The sequence below is a fragment of the Oncorhynchus clarkii genome, chromosome 8 (assembly GCF_045791955.1).
Source record: "Oncorhynchus clarkii lewisi isolate Uvic-CL-2024 chromosome 8, UVic_Ocla_1.0, whole genome shotgun sequence".
In the NCBI taxonomy this organism is placed as follows: domain Eukaryota; kingdom Metazoa; phylum Chordata; class Actinopteri; order Salmoniformes; family Salmonidae; genus Oncorhynchus; species Oncorhynchus clarkii.
The window spans coordinates 15,695,866-15,716,932 of NC_092154.1; the positions used below are offsets into that span (position 1 = coordinate 15,695,866).

General features: G+C 40.1%; 1 protein-coding gene across 4 annotated transcripts in view; it reads left to right on the forward strand.

Moving 5' to 3' along the window:
• Positions 1 to 21,067, forward strand: part of LOC139415006 (arf-GAP with SH3 domain, ANK repeat and PH domain-containing protein 2-like) — a 53,412-nt gene that overhangs the window by 2,030 nt on the left and 30,315 nt on the right. Inside the window, exons 1-4 of one of the 4 annotated variants that reach the window (XM_071162730.1) lie at positions 1,955 to 2,082; positions 11,722 to 11,794; positions 14,953 to 15,098; positions 15,686 to 15,760. In XM_071162730.1, the coding sequence (XP_071018831.1) occupies positions 14,988 to 15,098; positions 15,686 to 15,760 (186 nt within the window). In that variant the 5' untranslated portion in view covers positions 1,955 to 2,082; positions 11,722 to 11,794; positions 14,953 to 14,987. Of the gene's footprint in view, positions 1 to 1,954; positions 2,083 to 4,405; positions 4,896 to 8,877; positions 8,923 to 11,721; positions 11,795 to 14,952; positions 15,099 to 15,685; positions 15,761 to 21,067 lie in introns of those variants that run through there. The other 3 variants (XM_071162727.1, XM_071162728.1, XM_071162726.1) reach the window with 3 other exon arrangements.

A 21,067-nucleotide genomic window follows, 5' to 3' on the forward strand; every position in this document is an offset into this window, starting at 1 on the left:
TGACTCAAAATTGAGCTCAGGTGCATCCTGTTTCCATTGATCCTCCTTGAGATGTTTCTACAACTTGATTGGCGTCCACCTGTGATTAATTAAACTGATTGGTCATGATTTGGAAAGGCACACACCTGTCTATATAGTTGACAGTGCACGTCAGAGCAAAAACCAAGACATGAGGTCGAAGGAATTGTCCATAGAGCTCCGAGACAGGATTGTGTCGAGGCACAGATCTTGGGAAGGGTACCAAAACATGTCTACAGCATTAAAGGTCCCCAAGAATACAGTGGCCTCCATCATTCTTAAATGGAGGATGTTTGGAACCACCGAGACTCTTCCTAGAGCTGGCCACCCATCCAAACTAAGCAATCTGGGGAGAAGGGTCTTGATCAAGGAGGTGACCAAGAACCCGATGGTCACTCTGTGGAGATGGGAGAACCTTCCAGAAGGACAGCTATCTCTGCAGCACTCCACCAATCAGGCATTTGTGGTAGAGTGGCCAGACGGAAGCCACTCCTCAGTAAAAGGCACACAACCGCCCGCTTGAAGTTTGCCAAAAGACACCTAAAGGACTCTCATAACATGAGAAACAAAATTCTCTGGTCTGATGAAACCAAGATTGAACTATTTGGCCTGAATGCCAAGCGTCACGTCTGGAGAAAAGCTGGGTCCATCCCTACAGTGACGCATGGTGGTGGCAGGATCATGCTGTGGCAATTTTTTTCAACGGCAGGGACTGGGAGACTAGTCAGGATTGAGGGAAAGATGAACAGAGAAAACTACAGAGAGATCCTTGATGAAACCTGCTCCGGAGCGCTCAGGACCTCAGATTGGGGTGAAGGTTCACCTTCTAACAGGACAACGACCCTAAGCACACAGCTAAGACGATGCAGGAGTGGCTTCGGGAAAAGTCTTTGAATATCCTTGAGTGGCCCAGCCAGAGCCCGGACTTGAACCTGATTGAACATCTCTGCAGAGACCTGAAAATAGCTGTGCAGCTATGCTCCCTATCCACCCTGACAGAGCTTGAGGGGATCTACAGAGAAGAATGGGAGAAATTCCCCAAATACAGATGTGCCAAGCTTGTAGCGTCATACAAAAGAAGACTTGAGGCTGTAATCGCTGCCAAAGATGCTTTAACTGAGTAAAGGGTCTGAATACTTATGTAAATGTGAGTGGAAGTTAGGTAGAGAGGAGAGGAGCAGGACAGCCTTTTTTCAAACACTAGCACCACCTTTTACATGGTACACTGGTATTTTAAGAAGCTAACAACACTGAGAATAGTAGATAAGGAGACACAACCCAAAATTAGCAAAATGCAGACTGATAATAAAATACTGTCAAAAAAATAAGAAAGTCACTTAGATTTACGCTGTGAATTAACCAACATTTTGGGACACAATGTTAGGATTATGCCTGTTACGATTGCACTGCGGAAACAGTCACCGGTCCTAAAGTACAAACAATTTGTGTCCTGCTGTTGTATCCTCTTTAATTGCCTCTGCACATTTGCATTCGTGACCCACCGAGACATCAGTGGTGTATCAAGGTGTTCCAGGAGCAGACGGTCGTTGCCATTAAGGCCCCGAAGAAGACCAAGCTGGAGCTGCCCACACCCAAGGAGGTACAGTAAGGAGGGCCAAACATAAACCTCCTTTACAGACCTGGGTCGTGTTCATTAGGGAACACAGTAGCAAAATGTGGTGCAATGAAAACTGGCGTTTCTTATTGTACAAGCTAATATAGTACGTTTCCGTTTCCACGGTTTTCTTCCGTTTCGTGCCTAATGAACACAACACCACTCTGTGGCTGTATATGCATGCTTATTCATTCATGACGCACTGACACAAACTTAACAGTTGCAGAATCTGTACAATTCTAAACCACTGAGTCTGATGTTGATTGGCTGAATTGATCACTTTATTGAATTGTTTCCATTTTAGAACAGCATCTAGATCCACCTGAAGGGAGGCAGGGGACCAATCAAAGTGTTGACCTGTGAGCTGGGCGGGCCTCAGTGTGACACACAGGGAAGTAGAAAGACCAGACTTTCTAGTTTTGGAGGAGAGATCATGCTTCTGCACACAGGTAACAGCTGTGTTTTTCAATCAGTCAAATTCATAAATTGTTAAGCTTTATTAATTTACCTATATGTAAAGTACATTACTTCCTTCCTTGAGATATCCTACTCTGTAAGAAAGGGATATTATGCCATGATTGGATTGGAACATTGAATGTGCTCCCCAATATGTTCACCAGAGGGAGCTGTTAACTATAAAATAGGTTTGTGAGATGCTGTATCAAATGAGGTCAGTTACTTCACAAAAGAAAGGTATAAACATTGATGTTTTGGTGTAGTCCAAATCAACTGTTAATTTCTCTCCTGTAGGGACCTCTGCATCACAGAATGCTGTACAGAGTGGATAGTCTGGCATCACACTGTCCTCATTGGACGTTTTTGTCTCACTGTTCGGACTGACAGATTCCACATTCTGCCATTGTAATTTTAGGAAGAGACCGTTTTTGTCAATTTTTGTAATAATTTCTCTGTGTAAAATCCCAAGGATTATAGCAAAGTTAAGGAATGGATTGTAAAAAGAACACGTAGGTTATTAAATTGCACGCTTTATTTTTATACATATTTAGTTAACAGGGGAAAGAGCCTCAGATCCACAAATTCCGTTCCACCAGGTGGCTGATGAGATATATTGGCACGACTACCGTATTGCATCTCCATCCCAAAGCCCTTGCTTGGAAGTGTACTTCGCCAGATTGCCAAGGTGGCAAGATATACACATAATATGTATATGTTCTTTGTTTTTGTTTAAAAAATAAAAAATCTGACCATGTTTTACATTTTCTTTTGAAAGTTTTACTTTTGTTTGTCTTTCCAATGTTAAAACAGTCTGTTATTACTAAAGAAGAGAACACTTCAAATGTATCCTCCTATGAATAAACGTGTGTGTATGTATACTTTTAATAATAGTACCAGTCAAAAGTTTGGACACCTACTCATTCAATGGTTTTTATTTATTTTTACTATTTTCTACATTGTAGAATAATAGTGAAGACGTCAAAACTATAACACACAAAAAAAGTGTCATCAAATATATTTTAGATTCTTCAAAGGAGTCACCCTTTGCCTTGATGACAGCTTTGCACACTCTTGGCATTCTCTCAACCACATTCATGATGAATATTTTTCCTACAGTCTTGAAGGAGTTCCCACATATGCTGAGCACTTGTTGGCTGCTTTTTGGTCCAACTCATCCAAAACCATCTCAATTGGGTTGTGGTCAGGTGATTGTAGAGGCCAGGTCGTCTGATGCAGCGCCACCACTCTCCTTCTTGGTCAAATAGCTCTTACACAATCTTTGCAGCAATTCAACTGTAAAGGCCTGATTCACGCAGTCCTCTCTGAACAGTTGATGTTGAGATGTGTCTGTTACTTGAACTCTGTGAAGCATTTATTTGGGTTGCAATCTGAGGTGCAATGAACTCTAATGAGCTTATCCTCTGCAGCAAAGGTAACTTTCCTGTGGGTCTTACTTTCCTGTGGCGGTCCTCATGAGAGCCAGTTTCATCATAGCGCTTGATGGTTTTTGCAACTGCACTTGAAGAAACTTTCAATATGTCATTTTCCGCATTGACTGACCTTCATGTCTTAGAGTAATGATCGACTGTCGTTTCTCTGCTTATTTGTGCTGTTCTTGCCATAATATGGACTTGGTCTTTTACCAAATAAGGCTATCTTCTGTATACCACCCCTACCATGTCACAACACAACAGATGGGCTCAAACATATTAAGAAGGAAAGAAATTACACAAATTAACTTTTAACAAGGCACACCTGTTAATTGAAATGCATTCCAGGTGACTACCTCTTGAAACTGGTTGAGAGAATGCAAAGCGTGTGCAATGCTGTCATCAAGGCAAAGGGTGGCTACTTTGAACAATCTCAAATATAAAATATATTTTGATTTGTTTAACACTTTTTTGGTGACTACATGATTCCATATGTGCTACTTCATAGTTTTGATGTATTCTACAATGTACAAAAACCCTGGAATGAGTTGGTGTGTCCTAACTTTTGACTGATACTGTATGTCTTAACCACTTTTTTTATATATATATATCCATCTGCAACATCTTGGCCATATACCTATTTACGAGGTACACCATTTTGGAAAGTTATTTAAAACTATTCATTAGATAATAGTTCCTATGGTGCACACCTGTTGCCGGAGCCACCTTATCTTCAACTTTTGTCGTAGCTGTCATTGCTAGTGAGTGTTGAACGCCAACTGAGCAAAGGTAAATCCATCTCTGCTCCTTTTCGCCCAAACATGCCCATTCACGCGTTTGTCCCGCCCCTTTCTATGTTCAGGTTGACGCTCCACTTTATGCGCTCAGTCACAGGTTGTTGTGTAAACTGGAGCTGGTGGGATAGATCCGGATAGACCACAGGGAGAAAGGGATTTCACATTGTTTTTAATATTTTTTTTGCGTGGGCAAACTGTAGTATTTTATTTATTCGCGGTGGATACAAGGATAACCCACAAATAAAGGGACGTTTTATACTGTAGTTTTTACTGTATGTGGATCGACGCAGATACCGGAATGGCAGATTTGGGAGTAGCCTAACAAATCGTATGGCACACTTTGATTTATAAATCTTACATTTCCGTTGGGTAAACTTACTGTTTAATCAACAACAAATTGAGGAACAACGTATTTTATAGATATTAACGCATTTAAAGTGACCAAACATGCCGCTGCCGGAGTTGATCACGGTTACGGAATTTGTGGCTGAAACTAACGAGGACTACAAAGCGCCCACAACCTCGAATTTCACCACTAGAATGTCCCATTGTCGGAACGCCGTGGCAGCATTAGAAGAGGTGGGTGCAGGCCATGGCAGTGTGAAAACTTAATATAATTGACTCGAAATGTGAAACGGTGTTCTTAGATTAACGTGTGCGTCTTTACGCACAAGGTAGGCCTAACCGCATTTTTACAGTTATTTGTCGAGTTCAGTTTCCCCGAAAGTGAAGTGATCTAAACTCAAAATAGTAACGAAAAAAATACATTTTCTTTTCGAAATCAACGCAGGTTTTCTTATCCTAGTTGTGTTGAACCTCGCCCATGCCGTTCTCCACAAGTGTCCACCAACAAGTGCCCACACCATAGTTTATAGGTATTCCATTCCAAACCATTTAGCAATCCATAGACAAAAAATTTAGTTGAAAATTCCCTTTGAAATATGTAATTATTGTAGGCTACAAAGGTCTCTGACTCGTGAAATAAAATGCCTTTCACCAGTGTGAGGAAGCTATCTTATCTGTTTGACTACAAGGCTGTTTCACTTTGAAAACTGTGTGGACACTTCCATGTGTTAAAGAGGCTTGAGCATATTTTAAAGATGTCATTATTGTAGGCTACAAACATCTCTGTGACTTATGCAAAAATGCCTTACCCCAATGTGAGGAAGAGATCTTATCTGTTTGCCAGAGGCAGTTTCGCTTGTGTGTGGACACATCCACACATTAAAGAGTCTTGAGCCCTATACAAACTTTGAGTAGTACCACACCTTTAATGCCCAGTGGATCCCTCACACATCCATATCCATTGAATTGGCTTTCTTTACTAGGTCCCAAATGGCATCCATATGGCTGGACTATTTGGGACATAACCCTTGTGTTGTTGGCATAAGGCCTACTGTCATACACAGTAGACAACAAAGGGTGTTTTCTACGGTATTCCTGGCATCTGTTGGCATTCAGACCTGCTCCTGATTGTTCTCTGGAGATGTGCTGTTGCCCTGGGCCAGGCTTGTAATAGGCTGGTAATAAGGAAGTGATCTCTATGCCCCAGGTCAGGCAGGTGATAGGCTGGTAATAAGGAAGTGGTCTCTCTATGCTACCGATACACTACTGGCCTTACGGCAGGCTGTATGAATCACTGGATTGTTGTCACAGTTTAGGGCCTATTCAAATTACGGCATACTGTGTTTGCACAATGGAGGAAGACACACACACACACACACACTGCCATATGAGAGGATCTGCTGCTGTGTGTACAGTGTTGCAGAATATACCACATGAGGAGAGGTGACTAGAGTGAACTTGTGTTAGAGTTACGTTTAGTGGAATCTCTCAAAACAAGGAAGTGTTGTATTTCATTGGCTTTCTCTGTTTCACAACTGAAAGTCCAACATATTTTCCCCCACTGAACACAGTGTATATCAAGTTGGACAGAAACACATAAAGGCACATATGCTTCACTCATGTTGACCAAGTCAAATTTTATTGGTCACATACACGTGTTTAGCAGATGTTATTGTGGATGTAGCGAAACACTTGTGTTTCTAGTTCCGACAGTGCAGTAATATCGAACAATTTCACAACATATACCCAATACACACAAATCTAAGTAGGAATGAATTAAGACTATGTACAGTGCCTTGCGAAAGTATTCGGCCCCCTTGAACTTTGCGACCTTTTGCCACATTTCAGGCTTCAAACATAAAGATATAAAACTGTATTTTTTTGTGAAGAATCAACAACAAGTGGGACACAATCATGAAGTGGAACGACATTTATTGGATATTTCAAACTTTTTTAACAAATCAAAAACTGAAAAATTGGGCGTGCAAAATTATTCAGCCCCTTTACTTTCAGTGCAGCAAACTCTCTCCAGAAGTTCAGTGAGGATCTCTGAATGATCCAATGTTGACCTAAATGACTAATGATGATCAATACAATCTACCTGTGTGTAATCAAGTCTCCGTATAAATGCACCTGCACTGTGATAGTCTCAGAGGTCCGTTAAAAGCGCAGAGAGCATCATGAAGAACAAGGAACACACCAGGCAGGTCCGAGATACTGTTGTGAAGAAGTTTAAAGACGGATTTGGATACAAAAAGATTTCCCAAGCTTTAAACATCCCAAGAAGCACTGTGCAAGCGATAATATTGAAATGGAAGGAGTATCAGACCACTGCAAATCTACCAAGACCTGGCCGTCCCTCTAAACTTTCAGCTCATACAAGGAGAAGACTGATCAGAGATGCAGCCAAGAGGCCCATGATCACTCTGGATGAACTGCAGAGATCTACAGCTGAGGTGGGAGACTCTGTCCATAGGACAACAATCAGTCGTATATTGCGCAAATCTGGCCTTTATGGAAGAGTGGCAAGAAGAAAGCCATTTCTTAAAGATATCCATAAAAAGTGTTGTTTAAAGTTTGCCACAAGCCACATGGGAGACACACCAAACATGTGGAAGAAGGTGCTCTTGTCAGATGAAACCAAAATTGAACTTTTTGGCAACAATGCAAAACGTTATGTTTAGCGTAAAAGCAACACAGCTGAACACACCATATCCACTGTCAAACATGGTGGTGGCAGCATCATGGTTTGGGCCTGCTTTTCTTCAGCAGGGACAGGGAAGATGGTTAAAATTGATGGGAAGATGGATGGAGCCAAATACAGGACCATTCTGGAAGAAAACCTGATGGAGTCTGCAAAAGACCTGAAACTGGGACGGAGATTTGTCTTCCAACAAGACATTGCTCCAAAACATAAAGCAAAATCTACAATGGAATGGTTCAAAAATAAACATATCCAGGTGTTAGAATGGCCAAGTCAAAGTCCAGACCTGAATCCAATCGAGAATCTGTGGAAAGAACTGAAAACTGCTGTTCACAAATGCTCTCCATCCAACCTCACTGAGCTCGAGCTGTTTTGCAAGGAGGAATGGGAAAAAATGTCAGTCTCTCGATGTGCAAAACTGATAGACATACCCCAAGCGACTTACAGCTGTAATCGCAGCAAAAGGTGGCGCTACAAAGTATTAACTTAAGGGGGCTGAATAATTTTGCACGCCCAATTTTTCAGTTTTTGATTTGTTAAAAAAGTTTGAAATATCCAATAAATGTCGTTCCACTTCATGATTGTGTCCCACTTGTTGTTGATTCTTCACAAAACAATACAGTTTTATATCTTTATGTTTTGAAGCCTGAAATGTGGCAAAAGGTCGCAAAGTTCAAGGGGGCCGAATACTTTCGCAAGGCACTGTACATATGGACGAGCGATGTCAGAGTGGAATGGACTAAGATACAGTAGAATAGTATAGAATACAGTATATACATATGGGATGAGTAATGCAAGATATGTAAACATTATTAAGTGAATGAGATACAGTAGAATGGGACGGCAGGTAGCCTAGTGGTTAGAGCATTGGACTGGTAACCGAAAGGTTTCAAGATCAAATCCCCGAGCTGACAAGGTACAAATCTGTCGTTCTGCCCCTGAACAAGGCAGTTAACACACTGTTCCTAGGCCGTCATTGTAAATAAGAATTTGCTCTTAACTGACTTGCCTACTTAAATAAAGGTTAAAAATATATATATTAAAGAATAGTATAGAAAACAGTATATACATATGAGATGAGTAATGGCAGATATGTAAACATTAAGTGACTAAGATACAGTAGAATAGAATACGGTTGCAAACCGTAGTCTGACTTTTTCATGGCGGTTTTGGAGCAGTGGCTTCTTCCTTGCTGAGCAGCCTTTCAGGTTATGTCGATATAGGACTCGTTTTACTGTGGTTATAGACACTTTGTATCTGTTTCCTCCAGCATCTTCACAAGGTCCTTTGCTGTTGTTCTGGGATTGATTTGCACTTTTCGCACCAAAGTACGTTAATCTCTAGGAGACAGAACGCGTCTCCTTCCTGAGCGGTATGACGGCTGCGTGGTCTCATGGTGTTTATACTTGCGTACGATTGTTTGTACAGATGAACGTGGTACCTTCAGGCGTTTGGAAATTACTCCCAAGGATGAACCAGACACATTTTTTTCTGAGGTCTTGGCTGATTTCTTTAGATTTTCCCATGATGTCAAGCAAAGAGGCACTGAGTTTGAAGGTAGGCCTTGAAATACATCCACAGGTACACCTCCAATTGACTAAAATAATGTAAATTAGCCTATCAGAAACTTCTAAAGCCATGACATAATTTTCTGGAATTTTCCAAGCTGTTTAAAGGCACAGTCAACTTAGTGTATGTAAACTTCTGACCCACTGGAATTGTGATGCAGTCAATTATAAGTGAAATAATCTGTCTCTAAACAATTGTTGGAAATGACTTGTGTCATGCACAAAGTAGATGTCCTAACTGACTTGTTAAGACTATTGTTTGTTAACAAGAAATTTGTGGAGTGGTTGAAAAACGAGTTTTAATGACTCCAACCGAAGTGCATGTAAACTTCCAACTTCAATTGTACGTATGAGATGTGTAATGCCAGATAGAACAACACTAATGTCAAGAACAGACAGCAGGCAGGCAGCTGTAATGGCGGTTTTACGTCAGGTCGACTGACAGGCAGCACTCTCCTTCCCAGTTCCTCTTATCTGGCTGACAGGGCCTGAGCAGCCTACTGTGGACTGGAGTGTCTTGCTGTTTCCTTGCCTGTGTTGCATGGTGGGTAGCTCTTGTCCAGGAAGCCTCAGTGTCAGCAAGCTGCACGTAATGCCCCGGACCAGAGCTATGTGGTGGGGAACACTACCATATAGTCTCGTCGGAGGATCACTCTCTAGTCTAGCTCACAACAAAGCTCTAGCTTGGTAGATCACTGCTGCATCCTGGGAGAGTCCCTGGGGCTTGGGCTGATGCACTCCTGTCCTAGCATGCTTTCTCTCTTTCTTTTACTCCTCTTCTCTCTCACAGACTGCCCAGCCTGTCCCAGCTTGTCTACTCCCATGCCTTCCTCCCACTGGGCACATACTGGTTGAATCAACGTTGTTTCCACATCATTTTAATGAAATTACGTTGAACCAACGTGGAATAGACGTTGAATTGACGTCTGTGCCCAGTGGGCTCCCTGGACTGGGTGAGTGTCCACTGGGCTCCCTGGACTGGTTGAGTGTCCACTGGGCTCCCTGGACTGGGTGAGTGTCCACTGGGCTCCCTGGACTGGGTGAGTGTCCACTGGGTGAGTGTCCACTGGGCTCCCTGGACTGGGTGAGTGTCAACTGGGCTCCCTGGGCTGGCTGAGTGTCTGGTGGACGGACAATGTGGAGTACAACAAAACCATTTGGTTTGGGTATGCATGATAATGTGAAAAGGGTGTAAGAGAATGGCTGACACATCAACCAAGGACACAGCATTGTCATCTGCTCACCCAAGGAAGTTAGTAATTACTGTAGATATAAATTCACACGAGAATGGCAAAATATGTCAGTTGAATGAGTTCATCTACTCATCTAATGTATTTCTCCACTGTTATTTTAGTAGACCATTACAGGATCACAACATCTGATCTCTACTGTTATTTTAGTAGACCATTACAGGACCACAACATCTGATCTTCACTGTTATTTTAGTAGACCATTACAGGACCACAACATCTGATCCCCATCGTTCCCAAGTGTGGTTTTCCCACAAACCATTTCCTTGTTTTTACAGCCTCTCTGGTTTCTGAGCTTCATATCAGAGACTGTATCTTGGCAGTGCACTACGTTTAACCAGAGCCCTATGAGAATGTGTTGCCATTTTGGACTCACAGAGAGTGGCTGCTGATCACTATAGCATTATGGTTGTGCAGGCAGACCGTGGGCTTGGCTGGCATGTTGCCATGTCTGTCGTGTTACTGTGTAAACAGTAGGGCTGGGCTCAGGACCATTCTCTCATTCACTGCTCTAATCTCAGGGGAATTCGTACACACAGTGACTAAGGAGTGAGTGAGTGATAGTTCCAGTAGTCCTTTCTGTTTACTTCCTGCCTCATAGATGTGTTTCTTTGTGATCCCTCTCCCTACAGCCCCTTGATCAAATCAAATCACATGTTATTGTCACATGCGCCGCATACAACAGGTGTAGACAGTGAAAACCCCTAACCAACAATGCGTTAAGAAGAAAAATGTGTTAAGTAAAAAATAGAAAATTAAAGTAACAAATAATTAAACATGATGTACCTCATAGATGTGTCTGTGTGTTCTCTCTCCCTATAGGCTCTAGATGTACCTCATAGATGTGTCTCTGTGTGTTCTCTCTCCCTACAGGCTCTAGATGTGTCTCTGTGTGTTCTCTCTCCCTATAGGCTCTAGATGTACCTCATAGATGTGTCTCTGTGTGTTCTCTCTCCCTACAGGCTCTAGATGTGTCTCTGTGTGTTCTCTCTCCCTATAGGCTCTAGATGTACCTCATAGATGTGTCTGTGTGTTCTCTCTCCCTATAGGCTCTAGATGTACCTCATAGATGTGTCTGTGTGTTCTCTCTCCCTATAGGCTCTAGATGTACCTCATAGATGTGTCTGTGTGTTCTCTCTCCCTATAGGCTCTAGATGTACCTCATAGATGTGTCTGTGGGTTCTCTCTCCCTATAGGCTCTAGATGTACCTCATAGATGTGTCTCTGTGTGTTCTCTCTCCCTATAGGCTCTAGAAAGACCTCATAGATGTGTCTCTGTGTGTTCTCTCTCCCTATAGGCTCTAGATGTACCTCATAGATGTGTCTGTGTGTTCTCTCTCCCTATAGGCTCTAGATATACCTCATAGATGTGTCTCTGTGTGTTCTCTCTCCCTACAGGCTCTAGATGTACCTCATAGATGTGTCTCTGTGTGTTCTCTCTCCCTACAGGCTCTAGATGTGTCTCTGTGTGTTCTCTCTCCCTACAGGCTCTAGATTTACCTCATAGATGTGTCTCTGTGTGTTCTCTCTCCCTACAGGTTCTAGATGTAGACAGAGGAGTACTTCACAAGATCAAGAAGTCTGTCAAGGCCATAAACATCTCTGGCCTGGGTGAGTACAAAACAGTATAGAACAGTACACTACTACACAATACAGTACACTACTACATAGTACAATACAGAACATTACAGTGCAACACAGTACACCAGTGAGTGAGTCGGTCCTGGTGTACAGTTTCCATATCCATAATGTATATAGCACCTATCTCACATTCACTACATCCACTAACCTGTGTACTCCAGTTGTGCAGCGTGTTGGTATCCCTCAATATACTTCACAATAATATTATAGAGAGAGAGAGATATGTTTATAGCACCTTAACACATTCCTCCCATTCCACACACCTGTCCCAGCAGGCCTAAGGAGCAGAGGTCCCTCCTACAATACGGTCTATTAAAGGTCCCTACTCAGTTAAACCCAGGCCCCTTTCTTCCATGACTGTCCCTCTCCACCCAGCCCACAGACCTTCCAGTGTAATCCCAGAGTCATAATCCTGGATCAGGGGCTGATAACCACGGCTCTAACCCAGTTGGACCTACACATGCTGGAAATACCTTAAAGCTAGAATCCTTCATTGAAACAATAACAAGGTGTTTCCCCACCCCTGTTTCGCTAAAAAGCCGTCTCAAATTGAGACAGAGCTGGATGCAAAGACTGACCATCCATGATATCAAAATGATTGTTTTAACCATGTTATGAGGCTATACAGTGTTTGTTTACATTTATTTTGTTTACAAACGTTGGGGTAAAACAAGCTTATATTTTGGGTTCTCATGGAGTGTGACAGTTGAACTAAAAAGTTATATTCTTCAACAATCAATGGATGTATATATCATTTATATGTACAAAAATGGATGTAGCATCTAAGGATTCTAGCTTTAACGCCACATTGCTTCTGTTTGGAGCTGCTGTGTAAACTAAGCTCTGAGTCTTTACACACACTTTACAAGCCCAACATGTTCGTCACTGTTATGAAAGGCTGTGTAAGAATGACATCGTTAGTCTGTTCCCAGATCTGTTTGTGCTGGTCTTGAGTTGACAACTCCAATAGCTATTGAGTTGGCAAGGCAGCAGTTAGGTGTTTTTACTTAGGATTTATGTAATGTATTTATGTCAACTAAAGTGTTGAGAGTGGTGGGAAGTCAGTCAGGAAAGTAGTAGAATGATTTTCATCCTGTTTCTGGGTCATACACTCTGTTCTAATGAAGCTTCTGCGTGGTCCTGCATGCTTCTGCGTGGTCCTGCATGTTTCTGCGTGGTCCTGCATGTTTCTGCGTGGTCCTGCATGTTTCTGCGTGGTCCTGCATGTTTCTGCGTGGTCCTGCATGCTTCTGCGTGGTCCTGCATGTTTCTGCGTGGTCCTGCATGTTTCTGCGTGGTCCTGCATGCTTCTGCGTGGTCCTGCATGTTTCTGCGTGGTCCTGCATGCTTCTGCGTGGTCCTGCATGCTTCTGCGTGGTCCTGCATGCTTCTGCGTGGTCCCGCATGCTTCTGCGTGGTCCCGCATGCTTCTGCGTGGTCCCGCATGCTTCTGCGTGGTCCCGCATGTTTCTGCGTGGTCCCGCATGTTTCTGCGTGGTCCCGCATGTTTCTGCGTGGTCCCGCATGTTTCTGCGTGGTCCCGCATGCTTCTGCGTGGTCCCGCATGTTTCTGCGTGGTCCCGCATGCTTCTGCATGGCCCTGCATGCTTCTGCATGGTCCTGCATGCTTCTGCGTGGTCCCGCATGCTTCTGCGTGGTCCCGCTTGCTTCTGCGTGGTCCCGCATGCTTCTGCGTGGTCCAGCATGCTTCTGCGTGGTCCTGCATGTTTCTGCGTGGTCCCGCATGCTTCTGCGTGGTCCCGCATGCTTCTGCGTGGTCCCGCATGCTTCTGCGTGGTCCCGCATGCTTCTGCGTGGTCCCGCATGCTTCTGCGTGGTCCTGCGTGTGCTTCTACATCTGCATTGCTTGCTGTTTGGGGTTTTAGGCTGGGTTTCTGTGTAGCACTTTGTGACATCTGTTGATGTAAAAAAAGGGCTTTATAAATACATTTGATTGATTGAACACCACATCCAAGCCAGTTTCCTGTCTTGCAGAGAGAATTCCTAACGCTCAGCACTCTGAGATGCTTTGTGTATGTCCCTGAGGGGATAAAGTTGTATTGAATTGAATGTGTACGCCTTCACAAGTTTATCAGTGATCAGACCTAACAATTTTCAGGTCAATTTAGAAAAGACAGTATCACAGAGATATGACATGTCCACTAACTAACAAGTCTCACTAACTCTTTAGGATACAAGTCTCACTAACTCTTTAGGATACAAGTCTCACTAATATCTCTTTAGGATACAAGTCTCACTAATAACTCTTTAGGGTACAAGTCTCACTAATAACTCTTTAGGGTACAAGTCTCACTAATAACTCTTTAGGGTACAAGTCTCTCTCACTAATAACTCTTTAGGATACAAGTCTCACTAATAACTCTTTAGGATACAAGTCTCACTAATAACTCTTTAGGATACAAGTCTCACTAATAACTCTTTAGGATACAAGTCTCACTAATAACTCTTTAGGATACAAGTCTCACTAATAACTCTTTAGGATACAAGTCTCACTAATAACTCTTTAGGATACAAGTCTCACTAATAACTCTTTAGGATACAAGTCTCACTAATAACTCTTTAGGATACAACTCTCACTAATAACTCTTTAGGATACAAGTCTCACTAATAACTCTTTAGGATACAAGTCTCACTAATAACTCTTTAGGATACAAGTCTCACTAATAACTCTTTAGGATACAAGTCTCACTAATAACTCTTTAGGATACAAGTCTCACTAATAACTCTTTAGGATACAAGTCTCACTAATAACTCTTTAGAATACAAGTCTCACTAATAACTCTTTAGGATACAAGTCTCACTAATAACTCTTTAGGATACAAGTCTCACTAATAACTCTTTAGGATACAAGTCTCACTAATAACTCTTTAGAATACAAGTCTCACTAATAACTCTTTAGGATACAAGTCTCACTAACTCTTTAGGATACAAGTCTCACTAATAACTCTTTAGGATACAAGTCTCACTAACTCTTGGCATAGAGGCTCCTATTAAAATAAGAGTCTGTGTAAAATCTCTTTGATTCGTTTTTAATTATGTAAAGTGTGTTTGTGACCCATGAAAAATCCCCTTTACACAAATTCTGATTTGACTACTGTGTTTCTCAGCCCACGTTGACAATGAGGAGCAGTACATTCAGTCTATGGAGAAGTTCGGAGACAACTGTGTTTCTAGAGAGGATCCGGAAGTGGGCTCAGCCTTCCTCAAGTTCGCCATCTTTACCAAAGAGCTCACAGCCCTCTTCAAGAATCTGGTGAGACCCCATCTCATATCACACATCTCTCTACCTGTCTGTCTCTCGACCTGTCTGTCTCTCTACCTGTCTGTCTCTCTACCTGTCTGTGTCTACATCCCTTTGTCTCTGTACCTGTCTGTCTCTACATCCCTCTGTCTCTCTACCTGTCTGTCTCTCTACATCCCTCTCTTGCTCTACCTGTCTGTCTCTACATCCCTCTGTCTGGCTCTACCTGTCTGTCTCTCTATCTGTCTGTCTCTACATCCCTCTGTCTGTCTCTACCTGTCTGCCTCTACATCCCTCTGTCTCTACATCCCTCTGTCTCTACATCCCTCTGTCTCTCTACCTGTCTGTCTCGCTACCTGTCTGTCTCTCTACCTGTCTGTCTCTACATCCCTCTGTCTCTCTACCTGTCTGTCTCTACATCCCTCTGTCTCTCTACCTGTCTGTCTCTCTACCTGTCTGTCTCTACATCCCTCTGTCTCTCTACCTGTCTGTCTCTACATCCCTCTGTCTCTCTACCTGTCTGTCTCTACATCCCTCTGTCTCTCTGTCTGTCTCTCTACCTGTCTGTCTCTCTCTCTCTCTCTAATTGTTGTTTTTAGTTGCAGAACATGAACAACATCATCACCTTCCCCTTAGACAGTCTACTGAAAGGAGACCTGAAAGGGGTCAAAGGGGTAGGTGTATATTATTAACCAGTGTTTAATATACCAGTCAGAACATGTATTTAATATACCAGTCAGAACATGTGTTTAATATACCAATTCAGAACATGTGTTTAATATACCAGTCAGAACATGTGTTTAATATACCAGTCAGAACATGTGTTTAATATACCAGTCAGAACATGTGTTTAATATACCAGTCAGAACATGTGTTTAATATACCAGTCAGAACATGTGTTTAATATACCAGTCAGAACATGTGTTTAATATACCAGTCAGAACATGTGTTTAATATACCAGTCAGAACATGTGTTTAATATACCAGTCAGAACATGTGTTTAATATACCAGTCAGAACATGTGTTTAATATACCAGTCAGAACGTGTGTTTAATATACCAGTCAGAACGTGTGTTTAATATACCAGTCAGAGCATGTGTTTAATATACCAGTCAGAACATGTGTTTAATATACCAGTCAGAACATGTGTTTAATATACCAGTCAGAGCATGTGTTTAATATACCAGTCAGAACATGTGTTTAATATACCAGTCAGAACATGTGTTTAATATACCAGTCAGAACATGTGTTTAATATACCAGTCAGAACATGTGTTTAATATACCAGTCAGAACATGTGTTTAATATACCAGTCAGAACATGTGTTTAATATACCAGTCAGAACATGTGTTTAATATACCAGTCAGAACATGTGTTTAATATACCAGTCAGAACATGTGTTTAATATACCAGTCAGAACATGTGTTTAATATACCAGTCAGAACATGTGTTTAATATACCAGTCAGAACATGTGTTTAATATACCAGTCAGAACATGTGTTTAATATACCAGTCAGAACATGTGTTTAATATACCAGTCAGAACATGTGTTTAATATACCAGTCAGAACATGTGTTTAATATACCAGTCAGAACATGTGTTTAATATACCAGTCAGAACATGTGTTTAATATACCAGTCAGAGCATGTGTTTAATATACCAGTCAGAACATGTGTTTAATATACCAGTCAGAACATGTGTTTAATATACCAGTCAGAGCATGTGTTTAATATACCAGTCAGAACATGTGTTTAATATACCAGTCAGAACATGTGTTTAATATACCAGTCAGAGCATGTGTTTAATATACCAGTCAGAACATGTGTTTAATATACCAGTCAGAACATGTGTTTAATATACCAGTCAGAACATGTGTTTAATATACCAGTCAGAACATGTGTTTAATATACCAGTCAGAACATGTGTTTAATATACCAGTCAGAACATGTGTTTAATATACCAGTCAGAACATGTGTTTAATATACCAGTCAGAACATGTGTTTAATATACCAGTCAGAACATGTGTTTAATATACCAGTCAGAACATGTGTTTAATATACCAGTCAGAACATGTGTTTAATATACCAGTCAGAACATGTGTTTAATATACCAGTCAGAACATGTGTTTAATATACCATGTGTCAGAGAACATGTGTTTAATATACCAGTCAGAGCATGTGTTTAATATACCAGTCAGAACATGTGTTTAATATACCAGTCAGAACATGTGTTTAATATACCAGTCAGAACATGTGTTTAATATACCAGTCAGAACATGTGTTTAATATACCAGTCAGAACATGTGTTTAATATACCAGTCAGAACATGTGTTTAATATACCACCACATGTGTTTAATATACCAGTCAGAGCATGTGTTTAATATACCAGTCAGAACATGTGTTTAATATACCAGTCAGAACATGTGTTTAATATACCAGTCAGAACATGTGTTTAATATACCAGTCAGAACATGTGTTTAATATACCAGTCAGAACATGTGTTTAATATACCAGTCAGAACATGTGTTTAATATACCAGTCAGAACATGTGTTTAATATACCAGTCAGAACATGTGTTTAATATACCAGTCAGAACATGTGTTTAATATACCAGTCAGAACATGTGTTTAATATACCAGTCAGAACATGTGTTTAATATACCACAGAACACCATGTGTTTAATATCAGTCAACATGTGTTTAATATACCAGTCAGAACATGTGTTTAATATACCAGTCAGAACATGTGTTTACCAGTCAGAACATGTGTTTAATATACCAGTCAGAACATGTGTTTAATATACCAGTCAGAACATGTGTTTAATATACCAGTCAGAACATGTGTTTAATATACCAGTCAGAACATGTGTTTAATATACCAGTCAGAACATGTGTTTAATATACCAGTCAGAACATGTGTTTAATATACCAGTCAGAACATGTGTTTAATATACCAGTCAGAACATGTGTTTAATATACCAGTCAGAGCATGTGTTTAATATACCAGTCAGAACATGTGTTTAATATACCAGTCAGAGCATGTGTTTAATATACCAGTCAGAACATGTGTTTAATATACCAGTCAGAGAACATGTGTTTAATATACCAGTCAGAACATGTGTTTAATATACCAGTCAGAACATGTGTTTAATATACCAGTCAGAACATGTGTTTAATATACCAGTTTAATATTCAGAACATGTGTTTAATATACCAGTCAGAACATGTGTTTAATATACCAGTCAGAACATGTGTTTAATATACCAGTCAGAACATGTGTTTAATATACCAGTCAGAACATGTGTTTAATATACCAGTCAGAACATGTGTTTAATATACCAGTCAGAACATGTGTTTAATATACCAGTCAGAACATGTGTTTAATATACCAGTCAGAACATGTGTTTAATATACCAGTCAGAACATGTGTTTAATATACCAGTCAGAACATGTGTTTAATATACCAGTCAGAACATGTGTTTAATATACCAGTCAGAACATGTGTTTAATATACCAGTCAGAACATGTGTTTAATATACCAGTCAGAACATGTGTTTAATATACCAGTCAGAACATGTGTTTAATATACCAGTCAGAACATGTGTTTAATATACCAGTCAGAACATGTGTTTAATATACCAGTCAGAACATGTGTTTAATATACCAGTCAGAACATGTGTTTAATATACCAGTCAGAACGCATGTGTTTAATATACCAGTCAGAACATGTGTTTAATATACCAGTCAGAACATGTGTTTAATATACCAGTCAGAACATGTGTTTAATATACCAGTCAGAACATGTGTTTAATATACCAGTCAGAACATGTGTTTAATATACCAGTCAGAACATGTGTTTAATATACCAGTCAGAACATGTGTTTAATATACCAGTCAGAACATGTGTTTAATATACCAGTCAGAACATGTGTTTAATATACCAGTCAGAGCATGTGTTTAATATACCAGTCAGAACATGTGTTTAATATACCAGTCAGAGCATGTGTTTAATATACCAGTCAGAACATGTGTTTAATATACCAGTCAGAACATGTGTTTAATATACCAGTCAGAACATGTGTTTAATATACCAGTCATGTGTTTAATATACCAGTCAGAACATGTGTTTAATATACCAGTCAGAACATGTGTTTAATATACCAGTCAGAACATGTGTTTAATATACCAGTCAGAACATGTGTTTAATATACCAGTCAGAACATGTGTTTAATATACCAGTCAGAGCATGTGTTTAATATACCAGTCAGAACATGTGTTTAATATACCAGTCAGAACATGTGTTTAATATACCAGTCAGAACATGTGTTTAATATACCAGTCAGAACATGTGTTTAATATACCAGTCAGAACATGTGTTTAATATACCAGTCAGAACATGTGTTTAATATACCAGTCAGAACATGTGTTTAATATACCAGTCAGAGCATGTGTTTAATATACCAGTCAGAACATGTGTTTAATATACCAGTCAGAACATGTGTTTAATATACCAGTCAGAACATGTGTTTAATATACCAGTCAGAACATGTGTTTAATATACCAGTCAGAACATGTGTTTAATATACCAGTCAGAACATGTGTTTAATATACCAGTCAGAACATGTGTTTAATATACCAGTCAGAACATGTGTTTAATATACCAGTCAGAGCATGTGTTTAATATACCAGTCAGAACATGTGTTTAATATACCAGTCAGAACATGTGTTTAATATACCAGTCAGAACATGTGTTTAATATACCAGTCAGAACATGTGTTTAATATACCAGTCAGAACATGTGTTTAATATACCAGTCAGAGCATGTGTTTAATATACCAGTCAGAACATGTGTTTAATATACCAGTCAGAACATGTGTTTAATATACCAGTCAGAACATGTGTTTAATATACCAGTCAGAACATGTGTTTAATATACCAGTCAGAACATGTGTTTAATATACCAGTTAGAACATGTGTTTAATATACCAGTCAGAACATGTGTTTAATATTCCAGTCAGAACATGTGTTTAATATCAGAACATGTGTTTAATATACATGTGTTTAATATACCAGTCAGAACATGTGTTTAATATACCAGTCAGAACATGTGTTTAATATACCAGTCAGAACATGTGTTTAATATACCAGTCAGAACATGTGTTTAATATACCAGTCAGAACATGTGTTTAATATACCAGTCAGAACATGTGTTTAATATACCAGTTAGAACATGTGTTTAATATACCAGTCAGAACATGTGTTTAATATTCCAGTCAGAACATGTGTTTAATATACCAGTCAGAACATGTGTTTAATATACCAGTCAGAACATGTGTTTAATATACCAGTCAGAACATGTGTTTAATATACCAGTCAGAACGTGTGTTTAATATACCAGTTTAATATCAGAGCATGTGTTTAATATACCAGTCAGAACATGTGTTTAATATACCAGTCAGAACATGTGTTTAATATACCATGTGTTTAATATACCAGTCAGCATGTGTTTAATATACCAGTCAGAACATGTGTTTAATATACCAGTCAGAACATGTGTTTAATATACCAGTCAGAACATGTGTTTAATATACCAGTCAGAACATGTGTTTAATATACCAGTCAGAACATGTGTTTAATATACCAGTCAGAACATGTGTTTAATATACCATGTGTTTAATATCAGAACATGTGTTTAATATACCAGTCAGAACATGTGTTTAATATACCAGTCAGAACATGTGTTTAATATACCAGTCAGAACATGTGTTTAATATACCAGTCAGAACATGTGTTTAATATACCAGTCAGAACATGTGTTTAATATACCAGTCAGAACATGTGTTTAATATACCAGTCAGAACATGTGTTTAATATACCAGTCAGAACATGTGTTTAATATACCAGTCAGAACATGTGTTTAATATACCAGTCAGAACATGTGTTTAATATACCAGTCAGAACATGTGTTTAATATACCAGTCAG